The sequence below is a fragment of the Gracilinanus agilis genome, chromosome 4, assembly GCF_016433145.1.
Source record: "Gracilinanus agilis isolate LMUSP501 chromosome 4, AgileGrace, whole genome shotgun sequence".
In the NCBI taxonomy this organism is placed as follows: domain Eukaryota; kingdom Metazoa; phylum Chordata; class Mammalia; order Didelphimorphia; family Didelphidae; genus Gracilinanus; species Gracilinanus agilis.
The window spans coordinates 475,118,418-475,132,557 of NC_058133.1; the positions used below are offsets into that span (position 1 = coordinate 475,118,418).

The 14,140-nt window shown below is 36.8% G+C and overlaps 2 protein-coding genes across 7 annotated transcripts in view; one reads left to right on the forward strand and one right to left on the reverse strand.

The window, feature by feature from the left end:
• The window catches only part of LOC123244250, a 74,139-nt gene that overhangs the window by 50,983 nt on the left and 9,016 nt on the right, over nucleotides 1-14,140 (reverse strand). The gene's annotated exons all lie outside the window — the stretch shown is intronic.
• The window catches only part of VPS45 (vacuolar protein sorting 45 homolog), a 69,873-nt gene that overhangs the window by 22,518 nt on the left and 33,215 nt on the right, over nucleotides 1-14,140 (forward strand). The window contains exons 11-13 of the mRNA XM_044672602.1: nucleotides 8,226-8,384; nucleotides 12,024-12,131; nucleotides 13,142-13,263. Coding sequence (XP_044528537.1) covers nucleotides 8,226-8,384; nucleotides 12,024-12,131; nucleotides 13,142-13,263 — 389 coding nt within the window. The remainder of the gene's footprint in view (nucleotides 1-8,225; nucleotides 8,385-12,023; nucleotides 12,132-13,141; nucleotides 13,264-14,140) is intronic.

The window sequence follows — 14,140 nt, forward strand, 5'->3', positions numbered from 1 at the left end:
ATGTATTGATATCTTATTTTTATATCACCTTTATTTCCATATACATATATAATATAATTTAAATATTCTAAATTGTATATATAGTTTATAGATGCATATATGGAAATGAAGGCAGTGTATATGTATGTGTTCATTATGGATGTGTGTAAGTGGAATTGTATAAAGTCTTCCCTTTTACCTACCAAGAAAGCTTTCTCTTGTAACAAAGATTAGAGAACAATGGGGAAGTAGGGGTTGGGGGCAGTGGGGAGGCAGTTCAACAAAACTGGCCAGAGGGGCAGCTAGGTAGCACTGTGGATAGATTACCAGACCTGGAGTCAAGAGGACCTGGCTTCAAATCTGGCCTCAGACACTTCTTAGCTGTGTGACCTTGGGCAAGTCACTTAACTACAAATACCTACACCTTGCCACTCTTCTGTCTTAGAATTCATACTAAGAGAAGGTAAGAGTTATTAAAAAAAACAAAAAACAAAAACTGGCCAGCATATCGACTGAGTCTGATAGCATATGAAGTATTCCATATCCCCTGGCAGAAGTCTCCCACTTTTTCTGTCCTTTGATTTGAGAACTAAGATTGATCATAATAATCATACTGCATTTAGTTTTGAGTTTAGGGATGTTTTTTTTTTTCATTTATATTGTAGATATTGAATATATTGTTTAACTAGTTCTATTTCGTTTTGCATTAATTCATGTGTCTTTCCCATGTTTCTCTCAATTTATATTCTTTGTTTCAGTATTATTATTTTGCATTCATATAGTACAATTTGTTTAGCCTTTCCCCCATTGTTTAAGCACCTAATTTGTTTCCAGTTCTAACACAAAAAATGCTATGAATATTTTTTATAAATGGAACTTCTCTACCTGTTTTTGACCTCTCTGTGGTATATATTTAGCAGTGAGATCTCTGGGTCAAAAGGTGAATTCTGGTACTTTTACAAGAAGAAACATATTAAATCAAATGTATTTGTTAAATCTAATCATAGGCATTATATCTTCCCTGTTTTCCGGTGATTTCAATTAAATAGGGACTGGACATTCCCCAGTCACTGTCCTTTTAGATTTGGACTTTGTCAAATTTTATTATATGAATGTCAGAAATACTGAACAGCTTCATCTTGTTGCCCTAATCTTTTATGTCTTTTTTGTCATCTATTGCATCCCTATTTTAATGACTACATAATAAGGGAATGTGGAATACTTATCAGAGCTAGCTTCTGATTACTGACTTCATTCCTAAATCATATAATGAAAGGTAACATTTTAATAGCAAAGGTGATTATCTTCACTAGCTTTTTTCTTGTACTCTCCTCATCATGGTTTTGATAGAGATAGAAAACAGTCAACCCAAAATGATGAATCACCCAACATTAGAGGAGAAGAAGATTGTTTTTCCTCCTCAATATAGTATTACTTCCTCTTAAGACCTTCCTCTCCAAAGAAAGCATCTTTGACTTTTCTTGTCCCCTTCTTTGATTAGGCTTGTACATGTGTAGAAGGCTCAGTAGAAGGTTTTGGATCTTCTTGAGTAGACAAAAGTGTTTGCTGTTATTCTCAGGCTTACTCAATGCTATTATATATATGAGTGTTTGGGTTTTTTCTTTTATATGACTCCAACATCTATTTTAAGCTTTCCCATAGTACAATCCAGTTATATTTCTGTCATATAAATTCTGCCATATGACACACAACTGCTATGTAATAGGAAGGCATCCACAATCTCTGTCCATGTCATTATTAGTTAGCACATTAGAACTTCATAATGATTTATTCCATTATAAGGGGTATCCTGTATGGCTTCTGATGGACTTCAGTTTAATAGCTTTATGTGGTGGAAAAAGCATCGGGTTTCAAAAGGCATGGGTTCGCATTAAGGCTGAGCTCCCTCACTTTCTAGTCATGAAACCATGGTTTAACTTTGTTTAACCTTGGCCTGAGTTCATGCCTAAACAAGGGACAGAAAGGATCACAAAAGATCAAATGGACAATTTTAACTACATAAAATTAAGTAATTTTCACACAAACAAATCCAAGTCTGTGATGGTGGTAGGATGCCCCAGGGGAAGGAGAACCCCAAGCATTCCAAGTTCTAGGGAGATATAGCAATAGAGGCATGATTTTGAAGTTTAAAAGGTCAAGAACAGGGCCAGGAGGAAAGTAAAGGTAGGCCAGTCTAGATCTCTCCAAATTTGAGATTCTTGGAGAAATTTGCCACTGGGAGAATGGGGGGCAGGACATACGTAGGGTCATTCCATGGTAAACAAGCCTTGGCAATGGTAGGATATGCCAGGCAAAAAAGTCCCCAGGTCTTGAGAGAAGTTCCAGTATGAAATAGTATCAAAGGTGTGATTTTGAAGTCCAGAAAGTCCAGAACACTTTGAAAGACTTAAAAAGTCTGATCAATACAATAATTCCAGATGATATATGCTGAAACCTCCTATCTACCCACTGACATAGAGGTCATGGACTCAGGGGGCAGAATGAGACATAGATTTTTATTGGCTATATTCATTGCAAGAATTTGCTTTGTCTGACTATATAACTATATATAACTATATAACTATATATATATATATATCCTCAGGGAGTGGGGAAGAGGATTGTTTTTTCTTTTTTTTTTCTCTTTTCTTTTTTCAGTGAGGGAAGTGGGTAGGAGAGAAAATCAATTTTTGTTCATTTTTTAAGGAAATTTAACTGTAAAAGAAAAAAACCATAGAATAAATTCTATACATTACTTTAAAAAAAACAACTTGGTTTAACCAAGTCACTTAACTTCTCCAAGCTTCATTTTCCTCATCTGTATAGAGGAGATAACACTTCTCCTATTTACATGACAAGGGTGTTATAAGGAAAGTCATTTTCAAACTATTTCTTTACATGAATGTATCTTCTTAATATTCATTGCTACTCTTCCCCTCTCTCCAATTTACCTATGCTGTTTCTTTTGTATATGAAATAGGCCTTCTAGTACCATATTCTAGGCATAGTTCCCATCCTACCTAGTCATAGACACCTTTGATGATAAATGTGCTTCCTTGAATTAGGACCTCTAATTTACCTTTTTGTTACCCATACTTTTTGCATTTGTTTGTAGACATTTAAGACCACGGAGTTTTATTATAGACCTCTTTCTTGATTTGATATTCCTTACTGCTAATCTGTCTAATTTTTTTCTACCTGACGTGGTAGAGATGGAGATAATAAGGTTATTTTCTGTCCCCCACCTCTTCCTTTTCTTTAATTAGATTTGCTAGAGTCCAGGCAAATACACCATTACCAATCCTTGTTAGGTGCACCTCCATACTTGGGCAGGAGTCTATCATTCCTACATTTTTAATCCAAATCCCTTTCTTAGACATCATCATCTTAGCCAACTGTTGGTTCTCTAAATTTGCTTTTCTTTTTTGAATCACTTGCCTTCAGTGGGCAGTGACGAAAATATAGCACCTGTGCCCTCTAAGGTCTTCCCTTTCTTGCCCCAAACTCTGTAAGGATTAGAAATTAGATTTCTAGTTTCCTTATGGTGGTAGCATTTGTTTCCATTTGGATCACTGGAAGTGGAATCAACTAGTTTGAGAAGTCCTGGGAGACACTTAGTGAGATCTTGGATAAATGCCTCAGCATATCCACAAACCTCTATCTGATGTATAGCTTCTTCATTACCATTCAGCAGAGAGTCACCAACCACTATGACTACTTAACTTTCCTTCCTTTGACCTTTGTTAAATGAAGTTCTAACCTGTCAACACCAGTGGATCCATGGCCATTGTTTGGAGGATTGAGCTCATCAAGAAAAAAAAATTTATTACTTAGCTCCAAGTGTTCAGTGATACTTCTTCCCTTTCTGCTTATTTTTCCAACTTCTAGTACCTGTCAAAGGACAGGATACTCCTGATTTCCTTCAGGTCTCTTTTTTGTTTTCACATTGATGTTTATCTAGGAATACTTCATACTTTCTGATAATCTAAAAAATGGAGATCTCTTATCTTCTCTAAGAGGGAGACTAACTTGAACTTTCAATAAAGATAAAAATTACTTGGCTATAGCAAAGGAACAAACATTTCATACTCCCTGCAGATCATTACAAAATGATTCCTGCTTTCCATACTGCCTTTGTTTCTTTACTTTTCTTTTTTTTTTTTGAAGCCCTTATCCTCTGTCTTAGAATTAATACTAAGTATTGGTTCCAAGGCAGAAGAGCAGTATGGTCTAGGGCTAGGCCAGGGGTCAGCAACCTTTTTGGCCGTGAGAGCCATAAACGCCACATTTTTTAAAATGTAATTTTGAGAGCTGTACAGTGCTCACAGTGCGCGCTCCTGTAACAGTGAGAGCTCCTATAACAGCACCTGAAAAAAAATTGACTTTATGGCTCCTGCAGAAAGAGCCATATCTGGCCTTCAAAAGAGCCAGATATGGCTCGAGAGCCATACGTTGCCGACCCCTGGGCTAGGAAATTGGGATTAAGTGACTTAACACAGCTAGGAAGTGTCTGAGCCCAGTTTTTAACCCATGACCTCCCATCTCCAGGCCTGGCTTTATGGGCCACCTCACTGCCTTTCTCCATACTTTGTTGGCACAAAGTCCTCACTCCTTTTTCATTCCTATTAGTAGCTCTTGTTGCCAGCTCCCCCAAAGAACTGCTGTGGTAATTCTCCTCAACACACTTCCAGCAAAAGTGGATTGCTTGGCAACTCCAAAAGATGTCTTGTGCTTTCCCGCCACCTTGTCTTTGCTCTTACTGTTCCCTGCACCTGAAATGTCCTCTCACCTCCTAGATCTCTGCTTATTGGCATCCTATATATCCTTTAATGCCTTCCCAACATCTCAACTGCCTGGGAATTGTCTTCCTCCTCTGATCTTACAGCACTTCATTCTCCATCCACACTTAACATTCTCATCTGTACTATAATTGTTTATACACATTTCTTATCTCCCTCTCCCGGATGTTCATATCCTTGAAGACAAGGACCAGTCATATGTATATCCTCATTTCTCCCCCAGTGCCTAGCTCAGTGTAGGTGCTTAATAAATACTGAATGTGAAACATTAGAAGAGTACAGAATCTCCCCAACTAGGTTTTAAATTCTTTTAGGTAAAGGCTCTTATGTATCTTTCTATTCCCAGCACCTACCAATGCCCTTTGCATAGGAGACTCTCAGTAAATGTTGAGGAGGAGAAATAAAGGATACAAAAGGAAGACTGGGATGTATGGATGGAGCAAGTCACTTAGCTAAATGTCTGGAACCAAAAGAAAGGCTTGTCAGCAGTTTTCTGCCAGCAGAGCCCAGGATACACAGCCAGTCAGCAAATCAAGAAGCTACCAGGAGAGCACTTCCAGCTTAAAATTTGAGGGGTAGACCTGGGCTACAGACAGAAAAATGTCTTGCTTCTTAAGAGACCTAGGGGAAGAACTCCACCCAGACTCAAGCACTAAGTAAGCAAAAGAACTGACATTTATTTACTGTTTTGAGTTTTTAAAATGCCTTATATACACGATCTCGTTTGATCCTCAGGAAAATTCTTTGGAGTAAGTAATAATTTACTGATTAGGAAACAGACTCAGAGAGGACTGGTTAAGTGACTTGTTCATACAACTATTAAATGTCACATATAGGATTCACATCTAGATCTTTCCTGATATTGAGCTGCACATTCTTTCCACAGCACAATACTGACAATAAAGAAAGACAATGACCTCCACAGATAGGGGTTAGCAAAGAGACCTGCTGATTGGAAGAAGAATGATAAATAAAAGAGAGAGCCAGAGACCGAGATGGCTTAATGTCTTAAACCAGTAGCAAGCTAATTTCATACCTCTAATGTTCCTTAGCTATTTATAGTTTGTATACCAAAATCCTGAAACACTGGAGTAAGACTTAGTTATATACTTGAATAGGTTCTGAACATTATGACTGCAGTGGCCAAATAGCAGCTACAAAGAATAAAAAAATGAAGAAAAGATTGTAAGTCCAGGGACAAGAACTTTTTAGAATAAATTCCTCTATGTTTTTGGCCTCATAGATATTAACACTGGAAAGTAAACTCAGAATATAGCTTCAGTAATCCAACTGAGGAGAGTCTTCTACTTGAGGACTACCCTATAAGAAAGCAGGGCAAAGGTCCTTGCACATTAGGTTATGCATGTATATAAAAGTGGTATGTGAAGGGTAAAATCTAGCTACATTAGCATCTTCATTGAGTGGTGCTACACAGAATCTCATTTTTATAAAGTTGAATACTCTCTTGCCTCAGGGCCCTTGTCTCTATTTCCTAGACATTAAGTCTTGAGAGCCTTCCTGCAACTTTTTTTTGTTATAATGTATTCTTCTAACATGGACTCTAGAAGCTATATTGTACTTATATTCTGATATATTGAGTATCTCCAGCATTTCGGTGCTGTACCAACAAAAGGAAAGGCACAAAATTTTGCACTTAACCACTTCTATATAAAAGATTTGGTGTGTCAAAGAGAGCTTTATGAAAGAGGCATTATAGTTACAGTTAAGTTTATTTAATCATTCATGGGTTTTCAGCATATTAAAAATACCACCATAGTAAAGGATTTCTTAGGGAGGGATAGGTATACCAAAAAGTATATCTTTTAGCAGCTAGCATCCATGGGTCATGTCAAGAATCTTTCTTCTCTCTATGTTGCAGAATTAAAATGTCATATATGGGGAGCAGCTGGGTAGCTCAGTGGATTGAGAATCAGGCCTAGAGACAGGAGGTCCTAGGTTCAAATCTGGCCTCAGACACTTCCCAGCTGTGTGACCCTGGGCAAGTCACTTGATCCCCATTGCCCATCCTTACCACTCTTCCACCTAGGAGCCAATACACAGAAGTTAAGGTTTTAAAAAGGTAAAAAAAAAAAAATGTCATATATGTACTTTGTGGAAAGCTCTGGCTCCCTCCATCAACAATATCTATAGTCCAAGGGTCATAAAGCTGAGAGATTTAGATAATACATGCTTGACTCTAGAATTTGTTTTTAATCTCTTGAATATTTGGTGGTAATTGCCAGTATTGAGTGAAGAGATGATGCTTTTCACATCTAAAACACTAAGTTTTAGGATTGTAAGGTACCCTAGAAGCACCTAATCAACCAAAACGTGGTAGGAGGGCCTAATATAATAACCGAGACTGTTGGTCATCTGCTCAAAGACCTCCTGTGAGGGAAAATCCACCACTTCCCAAGGAAACTAAGTATTAGCAAGTTTTTTCCCGACAATAAGCCTATATTGCTTCTTTTCAGCTTCCATCCATTGCTCTGGATTTTTCCTTCTGGTGCTGAATAGAACTGGTCTGATCCTTCTGCCACATGCCACTTCTTCAAATACTTGAAGACTATTCTCATGTTCTCCTTGAATATTCCTTTCTCTAAGCTCAGCCAATGTTTATATGACATGGATTTTGTCCCTTCAACTGGTCAGTCAGTCAGTAAAGACTTAACCATGCTAAATGCTAGGCAGTGCTACTGTTGTGCCAGTGGGATGTGCCAGTGCTAATGGTGGGCCAATTACTTGTTCCTTGTTTTACTGAAAAAGGTGGGCTTAAATAAAGGAGAGGAAAAAATACCTATGGATTACTTGAATCACTTTTTTTCCAAAGGTCTCACCAGACTGGGCCTTCTTGATACACCTAACACACATGATATTCTGCTTTCTGGCTATCTCCCTACGATCAGGCTATCCCCAGTGTGTGGAATGCACTCCCACTTCATGTCTGCCTCCTAGAGGTTCTCCTTTCCAAAATTCAGCTCAAACGTCCTCTCCCTCATGGGGTCTTTTGTGATTCTCTCCAGCTGCTAGGGCCTCCTTATCTTGTACTTATTTTGTATATATTTATCCATGAACATATTGTCTTCCCTTAGAATAAAGAAGTTCCTTGAGGATAGGAACTCCTTTATTTTTGTCTTCCTGGCCCTGCACCTAACACAGTGCCTCACACATAAGCAGTGCTTCATAAATTCTTGTTGAGCAGTAAATATCAAACAAAAGAGGCTTATTCCTTTGTTTAATTCTGGTCTTAGTCAAAAGTCATGCAGTGTATATTCCAAGCAGGAATATTTAATAGTTAAGTATGTGAAACATACCATGTTCTTAGTGCTTTCCATCATCACAGACTCAGCGGTATCATTGCATTTCAGTGAAAGCACCTTTGAGACACTGCACTACATCTCACTTTCCAAGTGAAGGGAAATAACAGAACCTCTTATCTCCCTTCAGAATATTAAAAGGCTCCTGCAGAATCCCAAAGTAACTGAATTTGATGCCGCACGCTTGGTGATGCTTTATGCCCTGCATTATGAACGACATAGCAGTAATAGCCTTCCTGGACTGATGATGGACCTCAGAAATAAAGGTGTTTCAGAGAAGTATCGCAAGGTAACCCTTACAGAAGGCCCTATAATTGGATTGAGGGGTGGAGGAGAAGAGGAGGTATGGTAAAGTAGCTTGCTTTTTGGGAAAATAATTTAACCACAAAATGCCAACTTAGAAAATACCTATTTTTATAAACAGAAGCATGGTTTTCTGATGCTGAGTTATCAGAAACAATCCAGTAGACAAAAGTATAAAATGTGGCATTGGGCTTAGTTCCTTGGTTGAAAGACTTGGGATTTGACTGAGACATAAGGAAAATCTTTTAAGTATGGAACTTCTGGGGCACATAACCAAGAGGACAGAGGACTATACATTTACTCTGATTCTCACAATTACTCAAACTTCTCCAGGATGAGAATTATATGCAAGAGATAAAGCAGTTTCAGCTATGTCCAGAACCTTAAAGAGTTAATAATTCAATGAACTACAAAGAAGGCTAACCCTTGACAGACTCACTCAGTGCCTTCTCTTTCACCCAAGCTCCAATAGGGCTATGCAAGTAGACCCTTGGCCTGGCAACAGAACTCAACTCTACCCACCATATCCCTTCTCTCAGTGCTATTAGAAAGCCAAAAGGCAGAATCTTACTCAGACTGGGATGTGTGGTAGTGTTCTGCCACAACAGATCTCCCCTAGATAATTGAAGAACAGAGAGAAGTGGAATAAATCATATGTGTGGCTATCTGTCACCTTACTAAATCTGAGGAAAAGAGCCCAGCATCCAGCTGGGGGCCAGTTCTGTCACCCCAGAAATCACTTGGAGTGAAGACTGAGGACTGTGAAAATTTAATTGTTCAGCATGGCACAAGACTTGAGATGGTTTTGAGGTCCAGCCTCCAGGGAAACAGGAATCAAAGGAAAAGGAATCAGAAGTAAGCAATAAGGAAAAATAAGGGGGAAAGACTTAAATTACTAGAAATCTAAGGAGAAAGAAAACTCAGTTAAGACTTGAGCATAAGCAGATAAATCAACAGGGAAGCTATTGATAACAAAAAGTAATATGTCCATCAGATAAGCTCAAAGAATAAAATATTGCAATACAATACAATTAAAATGTATAAAAATATTACAAGGCAAAGAAAAATATATTGACATCTGCTGAGGTAGAAGACTCTATAGATTCCCAAGAGAGCAGGGAACCACAGCAGGTTGTTTCTGGAAGATGTGAAAGAGAAATAAGAATCATGAAAGCAGAATTTATTGCCTGCACAACAAAAATAAATGGCAGAATTTTTTAAAAAGTAAATACATGGTAGCAAGTCTCACCAAAGAAACAAAGGCAAGAATAGCTGATCGGAAATGCAAATATACAGAAATAAAGGACCATCTTGAAGAAGAGAAGCAGAAAAGCAATAATATTTAAATAAAGCAATTCCTATACCAGCAAAATATATTGGTATCGGGCAGCTGGGTAGCTCAGTGGAGTGAGAGTCAGGCCTAGAGACAGGAGGTCCTGGGTTCAAACCCGGCCTTAGCCACTTCCCAGCTGTGTGACCCTGGGCAAGTCACTTGACCCCCATTGCCCACCCTTACCAATCTTCCACCTATGAGACAATACACCGAAGTACAAGGGTTTAAAAATACATATATATATATTGGTATCAAAGACAGGATATGTAGGCTCAACTTAATAATTTTAGCACTCCCAGAAGAAGACAATAAATCAAAAACCTGAACACCACTGTACAAAAAAATAACACAAGAAAATTTCCCCAAATGTATATATGAAAACAAAAATAAGTGCCAATTAAAGAATCCACAGACCTCCAAAAAAGATAATTTCAGAAATCTCTATGCAGCAAACTATGAGACACACAGTAGTTAAATTTAAAAGTTCCATTAACAAATAACAAATTCTGCATGAGACCAGGAAATTCAAATAATACAAGACTTTTCCACACTCACTAGAAACCACAGGAAGTAATGGAATAATTTGTTTAGAAAAGATACAGCCCCTTATAGTCTATTCTGAAAATCTAAGCCTAAATAACAATTTAAAAAGATGATTGTTCAATAAAAAAGAAATATTTGAAGCATCCATAGAGAGAAACCCAGACCTGAAAGAATTATTTGCCTTTTAAGCATCCTAGACATCAAATTATGTAAGAAAGGCATAGGTAATAGTTAAAAAACAGAAGGTTGTATTGGTGGAATAGACTGTAGGAGGAGGAATCAGAAACAATGCAACTCAATCCAGTTTTTTTATAAACTGGAAAACATAAACTACTTTCCTGTTTTTCCAAACAGGAAGGAACCTTTTATTTGATAAAAATTTCTGGGAAAACTAAAAAGTAGTCTGGTGGAAATTAGGTCTAAACCAACACTTTATAACAGATTCTACATGGATATGACCTTAATATTGAAGATCTATTAGAAAATCAGAAGAAAAACAAATCATAATCCTCTCACGATTAAGGGTGGAGATGTATTCTTTTTTTTAATTTTTTTTATTTTGTTGAATATTTGCCAATTACATGTAAAAAGATTTTTAACATTAATTTTTTTTAATCCTGAGTTCAAAGTTCTCTTTTTCCCTTCTATATCTTTCCATTGCTTGAGAAGGCAATTTGATATGGATTATACATGTGAAGTAAGAGATGTATTCTTAACAAAGCAATGGTAGAGGCAGTTTGCAGAAGACAAAATAAATAACTTTTGATCATATTTAACTAAATAGCATCAGCACAAACAAAATTAAAGTACCTACGTAAGATTTAAAACAATCAAATGGGAGTAAGGTTTTTTTTCTAAGATATATAAACAATTAATAGATTAAACCAAAAGAAAAGCCATTTCCCCAAAGTGGTCAAAGGGTATAAACAAATGGTTCTCAAAAGAATTATAGACTATTAACAATTACATTAAAGAATGCACCAAATCCTTAATAATAAGAGAAATGCAAATCAAAACAACTTTAAGGTTTTGTGTTAGAGAAGTAGTGAGGAAGAAACTCTGATTGGTGTGTTGTAGGTAGAGCTATGAATCAATACAACCATTAATGGAAAACAATTTAGAATTATGCAAATAAAAAATTGTGGCACATTAATGTAATGAAATATTACTGTGCAGTAAGGAAGGATGAATATGATGAATGCCAAGAAGCATGGGAAGGTCTATATGAACAAATGCAGAGTGAATTAAGAAGAACTAAGAAAACATGCATGCTAGTTACAATGATGGACAGCATAACCACCAACAAAATCAAAAGTGAATGTTGCAAAATTATAAAGATATAGGCTCAAGAGAAGAGATATGAGAAGACATCCCCTACCACTGTAGAGGTACAAATGTTGAACATTTCACTTATTTTCAGACTTTTTGATACATTTGCCAATTGTGCTGATTTTTTTTTCCCTTTTTTTCCTTTTTTAGTCTTTAAAAAATACTTTGTTATATTGAATAGCTCTCTGGGAAAGGGAAGAGAAGTAATACTGGGGAAAATTATGGTGACATAAAAAGCAAAATACACCAATAAAAACTTATTTAAAACAACTACCAAAAAATACATTGAAGACAACAATATGACTACATACTATAAGTAACTTTACCCCTTTAAAAAAGGAATATGACTAGAACTAGTCATTGGTGAGATTTCTCCAAAGATACTGCCCGATAACTAAGGTTTCTTCTTTTTTTCTAAAGCTGGTACCTGCCCTTGTTGAGTACGGTGGCAAACGAGCAAGAGGAAGTGACCTGTTTAGCCCTAAAGATGCTGTAGCTATTACTAAGCAGTTCCTCAAAGGATTGAAGGTATTAAAATCTCTTATCATGTTTCCCTAGTTGGGAAGTAGCTGAAGGTCAAGAGGGTGTAGGGTGTAAGTGAACAAATGAATAGATATAAACTTCAAAGTATTTTAAAATTGCTCTTGATTTAATACCATGCCAGTTAAATTAGAATAGATGTCCAAAAGAATGTTTCATCTAGGCAATTAGGTAGTGTGGGACACAGCAGACTGAACTTTGAGTCTAAACCCTGAGTTCAAATATGACCCCAGACACTCACTAGTTCTATGGCTCTGGGCAAATCACTGAACCTCATCTATAAAATAGAGACAGTAATGTCACCTACCTTTCAAAGTTGTAAGAAAAAAATAAATTAACATGTAAAGTGTTTTGCAAACTTTAACATCATATCTAAATGCTAACTGTTATTATTTAGAAGTTTTCAGTATTGGAATAGTATTGGCACAGGATTTAATAACTGAGTAGGAAATAGCTAAAACAAGTTGTAGTAGATTGAAGCAGCTGGTGACTCATTGGAAAGGGCACAGGGCTTAAAGTCAGGAGGACTCAAGTTCTAATTTGGCCTCAGCACTTACTGACTATGTCATCCTGGGCAAGTCACTTAACCTGTAAACTGCAGATATCACTAATACCTCCCTCAAAGGGTTGTTGGGAGAATCAAATAAAATGATAATTGTAAAAAAGTGCCTCCACATAGTGAATTATCTCAAATGCTTTTCCTTTTCCCTTCTATTCCACTTAACATTTTTAATACCAAATAACTTCTCCAAGGGAAGTTGTTGAAGAGGGGATGATAAATTTATAGAAATCCTTTTCCATGTCTAGCCCTAAATTATATAGTATTTTCTACAGGTAGGAACACCTGATGATGAGGTAAATATTAAAATGCTCCTAGAATTCAATCTTGAAACTATCTCATAAAACTCTCTATATCTTTCTGATCTGAGTGTCATTCATGTGTTTGTATTGCAAAATATTCCCATAAGTGACATAAGAACCATTTCCCTCTGTCTTAGGGAGTGGAAAATGTTTATACACAGCATCAACCTTTCCTATATGAGACACTGGACCATCTCATCAAAGGGAAGCTTAAGGAAAATCAGTACCCTTACTTAGGCCCCAGCACACTGAGAGACAGGTAAGAACAAAATCAAAAAGCCTAATGACCCAGACCAGAAAAGATGAGCCAAGAAAAAAACTAAGGCAAATTGGTACCAGTAGGGTCAAGAAAAGTGACAATCCTTTTGGCTCTAGGAGCTAGTGCCAAGATTGGGATATAATTGCAGGAAACATTTGCCCAGTCCTCAAACACATGTTGTTGTTTTTTTAAGTCAAGCATTAGATACTCCTGTGAGCCCACCAAACAGTGTCATATTTACCTGTTAGAATCTGATATATCTCCTTGTACCCTTCAAACTCAGCCCCATGGCATCTGAAGCTTGTAGCAGAAATGCCAAAAATAGATTCACTACTTGATTATGATCCAAAGCAGGTTGTTGCTATTTTGGGTTGTGCCTGGACTTTGCCAAATGTGGCCAGCATGCAAGCTGAGAGCCCTACTTAATGAAGTCACAGTTGTTAAATACACAGCTCATGGATGGCCCGAGGAAGCATTTGGTTGAAATGATCCTTCTAATCCAGTAGTCGGTCTGTTTTGCCAAAAACAAAAACTTGTCCAGTACAGCTTAGACCAACCTGAATTATAAAGTGTGTATACATGTAATACCTAGTACTAAAATATGTGCCAGTAGTCTAAATTGAGATCATATGTACAATATATTCTCAATAGAGCTTATTATATATAACCTAGTCAGGGAAATTTACATGGGACCTGAATGATAATTTTTTATTACATAATAGTTGTAGTTCAAAATCCTTGAAAGAACAAGACTTTAAAAACATGATTCATTTCCTATTAGTATTATGGTAAACATAGATGAATTTTTTTTTGGAAATATGTAATTCCTTTTCTCCATAGGGCTTTGTCTGCCCTCTCTTAAAAATCTCTGCAATTT